The sequence below is a fragment of the Octopus bimaculoides genome, chromosome 23 (assembly GCF_001194135.2).
Source record: "Octopus bimaculoides isolate UCB-OBI-ISO-001 chromosome 23, ASM119413v2, whole genome shotgun sequence".
Taxonomy (NCBI): Eukaryota; Metazoa; Mollusca; class Cephalopoda; order Octopoda; family Octopodidae; genus Octopus; species Octopus bimaculoides.
Genome location: NC_069003.1, coordinates 32,881,360 through 32,886,359, shown reverse-complemented (window position 1 = coordinate 32,886,359; position 5,000 = coordinate 32,881,360). Strand labels below are relative to the sequence as shown.

Below are 5,000 nucleotides of genomic sequence, written 5' to 3'. Positions count from 1 at the left end.
AAATGAAGATTCATTTGCTGGATCAGGGCTAAACAGAGTTAAAAAACAACAAAAACGTACATTAACACAATATTGTGAAAATTATGAATCAGCTTACTTAATAGTCTAATTATGGAGGGTTTTCTGTGCAAACTAGTTTTGTTGAAATACCGCTTGTAATTCATATTTGAAGTTGGACTTGTCTGAAAAAAAAAGAGAAGAAAAAGAAAAGAAACAAAGAAAGTAGCAAACTTTTTAAAAATGTAGTTCAGTTCATGCATACATTTTGTATAACCATATTATAACTCTACTTGTTGTTCTGTTAGTGAGTTGCTACAAAATTGGTATTGTTATTAAGGTGGCAAGCCAGCAGGGTTGTTAGGACACTATACAAAATGTTTTGTGACATATTTTCCAGCTCTGTGGTATTTATGTGAATGAGGGAAGTGGTTGTCTCTGAGTCTCAGGAATTTTCTGGTCATATTAGTGGTTACTGTTCCTTCTGACACATGGAGATTTTTTGCAATTGACCTCATGGATTTCATGGGATTGTAATAAATGGTCTGTTGAACTTGCTGGATAAATTCAAGTGTTCTGATGATTTCAGAGCGTTTAGAACGCCTTTTATGCTTTGATACTGGTGATATGTTTCCATCTTCAGTCTCTAACTCATTACAAACTTTGTAGACGAAAGATCTGGCAACTTTTAAAAATTGAGATATTTCTAAATCCCAATGTTCAGCCTTTATAACCACAATAACAGCATGCCTCTTCATTTCTTGAGCAAGCTGAGGGTTTACTATTATTATTTTCTGAAACAAAGATTATACAGAGTTAGCAAAGAATGCAGCAATGACCCCCCCCCCACCAAAAGGTATGTCCTCAAATACCTTACGCACCCTGTATATGGCTTCTTTCAGTTTCCATCTGCCAAATCCTCTCATAAGACTGTGGTCACCCTGGAGCTATAGTGAAAGACACTTACCCAGGGTACTATGCAGTGGGACTGACCTTGGAACCATGTGAAAACTAACTTCTAATCACATAGCCACACTTGTGTGTGTGATATTGCATACAAAAAATGTTAATTTTCTTTATCTATCTTCTGTTAGTGAATATTCTAACATTCATTATTGAAAATTAGAGCAAAAGTCTTATTTTCCAGTAGCTTCAAAAGAATCTATTAAAAAAAACCCAAAAAAGAAAACATTAGATTCCTTCAACAGGGAAAAGCAAATTTTTTCACCATGAGTGAGATTTTATATAGCAAATACTTTCATTTTCTTAAATGCACAGAGAAACTTACATGAAATTTTGATGGAAACTTTAATATTGATCACTTTGAAACATGAAGCTTGTATCATCGCCCCAGGGGCAGTCTTAAGCAAGTTTAATATCAAAAGAGTTGCCAAATTAAATTAATAAAGATTAATTTGTTATTTCTGAAAGGTTAAAATGTACATAGAGACACCACCAGTAATGTTTTACCCGCCCATAAAATGCAATTTTTTTTTCTGGAACACCTCGTGCAATTTTCTAGGTTACCTTATTTTTTTTAACAATACATTATCTAGACTTGCTTTTTTTATTTTTTGATCCTTTTTTTTTTGCTACACAATGTGAACTTTTGTCCGATTTTTCCACAATCAAAACATTTATGATTTTTAAAAGGACAATTATTTTAAAAATGTAAACAACTGCAGCCACAGTACAAATTTGGTCTTGACATTCGTTTTTCCTTTTTCTTATCTGAGCATGTATCTGAGAGCAATCTTTTCCTTCAATTTTTTTCTGTGTTATGTCTTAACTGCATGTAGAGTTAATTTTTGGTCCTGTTCAAATTTTGTTAATATACGGGAATGTATATCAGCATCTTTTCTTGCTGTTAACCCTTGAACAAAAATTAGACATTTGAAAAAATCCGGGGTTAATTCATTTAATTTGAAGTTTTTACACTCTCTGTTAACAACCCCAGCATAGGTGACGAAATCTCCATCTTTTTTAACTAAATTTAAACATTGCCAATGAGTATTGAGCAGGGAACTTATTTCACTGAAAATTCTCGATAACAAATTAACTGTTTCATCGAAACAAATCTCACCTGGTTTCTTCGGCAGAATATAATTACTGTATTTTTGGATAACTTTCTTAAAAGTAGTCACATCTTCTTCTCGTCATTCCAGATTTTACACTATTTTTTGAAGATTTCTTCGTATCTTCTGAAATATGCAGAAAAAGCAGTACCTTCTTCTTGGTTATGAATAAATTCTCCACTTGAATTTGCTCTGCTGTCTGACAAGAACGAACCTGAAGTGTTTTCAAACTTCTTCAAATATTATTTCCAGTAACTGTTGGTATTGTTGTTGTTGCGGTTGTAGTTGTAACTACTGTTGTTGCTGTAGTAGTTGTTGTTGTAACTGCTGTTGTTGCTGTTGCAACTGTACCATGCGAGCCAACAAATCTTCCATGTTAATGAATTTTTCTTTGGTTTCGTATATCTTGTCACCACTTTTATATCCTTGACACACGTTGGATATATAATTTACGCAGCGGGGGTTTAATCAGTGTGTTCACACGACGTACTTCGCAAAACTACCAAACACTCACCCTCGACTACTACCGACCTCTACTCTTTATAAGAATTCGGCTAGTTCATTCTTCCAATCCCTCAGGGGTGTCAATGACTCTCACCACAACATATTTAACGATGAAATCAATTGATGTTTTATATTTGCATATATTTCCATTGAATGTAATTTTGCAATCTCAAGTAATGTTACCATAATGTCTTTGTTAATTGGTAACTGTAAAATTAAGAAAATAAAATGTCTATACATTTACAGAGTTATAGCGAGAAACAGCTGTGCATTGCAGTAGTTACATTTTGTGAAAGGAGTAAAGGAGTAAAGATCCCCTTCGGTCGGGAATGACCATAAGATTGCACTTAGAAAGTTCCCCTCTGAGGCACAAGTCCAGGCAAGGTTGTTTATGGAAGACCAGCGGTCACCCCATGCATACCAGCCTTCTCTCTCCACATTACTGATGCTATCCAAGGGAAAGGCAAAGGCCGATACAGCTTGGCGCCAGTGATGTCGCAACTCATTTCTACAGTTGAGTGAACTGGAGCAATATGAAATAAAGTATCTTGCCCAAGAACACAACACAGCCCAGTCCGGGAATTGAATTCACTCCCTCATGATTGCAAGCCTGAAATAACTGTCCACTGTAATAATTTATACAGTGAAGTAGCTATATATAGAAATACTTATATTTTGAATAAACTGAACGTTAATATAACTTTGCAGTAAAATACCTCATATTGAACAAACTATACATTAAAATAGTTACACATAAGTATATGCTGTTAATATTATGACTTAAGAAGATAGCAAGTTGGCAGAATTGTTAGCGTGCCGAGCAAAATGCTTAATGGTATTTCGTCCGTCTTAATGTTCTGAGTTTAAATTCCACCAAGATCAACTTTGCCTTTCATCAAGAAAATAAGTACCAGATAGAATAAGTACTGGGGTTGATATAAATTGACTTGCCCCTTCCAAGAAATTGCCGGCCTTGTCTCAAAATTTGGCAGCGAACTGGCAGAATCATTACCGCACTGGGCAAAATATGCTTTGCAGCATTTTGTCCACCTTTATGTTCTGAGTTCAAATTCCGCCAAGGTCAACTTTACATTTCATCTTTTCAAGGTCAAGAAGGCAATAATGCCCTACCTCTCTGGGAATCAAAACCCTGATATTTTGAGCTTTCATGAAATTATTATACAGGGATTATATACTGAAATAGTTTTTAGTAATGTAGTTAGATATTGAAGTAGTTATGCAGCAAATGCTGAAGTAGCTATACAAGGATGTAATTATAGAAATGCAGTTACATACTAAAATGGTTATACAAAGAAGTAGTTATAGTTATTCTGGGCCAGATTTAAACCCTGTGGGGTCCCTCGGCCAATACGTTTTGGGGCCCCCTATTATTTTGTTAATTCAAAACATAGTAAGATATTAAAGAGGGCCCCAATAAATCTAGGGATCTCAAACACCTTGAAGAGGCCCCAAAACTTAAAGAGCTTTAGTAGATTCAGAGGGACTCAGTTATATTTAATGACTTTTTGAATCTAAAAAGGCCCAATGAATCAAAAGAGGATTCAATAATTGGGCTAAAAAAATTTAGTAGTTATACTATTTTGCTGGATCATATTTAGACCTTGTAGGGCCCCTGGCCCTACAGATTTTGCAGGGCTCCTACAATTTTGCTAATTCAAAATATAATATAATAAAGAAAGCCTCTTTAAATCTGGGGACCTCGTAGTTTGAAAAGGGGACCTCATAGTTTGGAAAGGGGACCTCATAGTTTGAAAAGGGGACCTCATAGCTATACAGAAAATCTAGTTACAACCTGAAACAGTAATACAGTAAAAAGTCTAAAGTGAGTATTTAGTTGCCTTCATGGCTTTAAGTCAGAAATAAAATGATTTAACAATGTTCAAAATACATTTCAAAAAAGAAACGTGAATATATTACAGATCAACTTACTGTATAGGAAGGAATGATTCAGTTCTGATAATGTGCCGTAAATGTTGACTGTCTTTTCAGAAACGGTTTTATCTGTGTGCTTTAATTATTGTTATCATGTCTTATTAACTAGGCTGTTCTTTATATTTGTAATACACCCTCTGCATATGTGAAATAAATAAATAAATAAATAAATAACATCAACGATAATAATCATAATGATTTTTTTTTTTGCCACCTGGGTGAAGGATGAGGGGGGGGGGACAGTACAAACACAGACATAAAGTGTCTGGGGGTTTATGTACAATGAAATGATTAAAGAAATAAAAGAGAAAGGTATGCACCGCAGACAATGAAAGAAGAGAAGTATACATAGTGTGTGAGAGAGAGGAGAAGGAAAGAGATGATAGTGATGTGATCCTTCTTATACAGGAGGACCCCTAGGGATAATTGAGGAACCCCACCATCCAAAATCTCCCTGAATACCAAGGACAA

At 34.8% G+C, this 5,000-nt stretch overlaps 1 protein-coding gene across 5 annotated transcripts in view; it reads right to left on the bottom strand.

Moving 5' to 3' along the window:
• LOC106879841 (kynurenine/alpha-aminoadipate aminotransferase, mitochondrial) overlaps positions 1 to 4,643 on the bottom strand; it is a 13,592-nt gene extending 8,949 nt beyond the window's left edge. Inside the window, exons 1-2 of one of the 5 annotated variants that reach the window (XM_014929548.2) lie at positions 4,527 to 4,643; positions 98 to 182 (exon numbers count right to left, since the gene is read on the bottom strand). In XM_014929548.2, coding sequence (XP_014785034.1) covers positions 98 to 164 — 67 coding nt within the window. In that variant the 5' untranslated portion in view covers positions 165 to 182; positions 4,527 to 4,643. Of the gene's footprint in view, positions 1 to 97; positions 183 to 869; positions 984 to 2,080; positions 2,598 to 4,526 lie in introns of those variants that run through there. The other 4 variants (XM_014929549.2, XM_052975998.1, XM_014929547.2 and 1 more) reach the window with 4 other exon arrangements.
• Between the last annotated feature and the right edge of the window lie 357 nt (positions 4,644 to 5,000).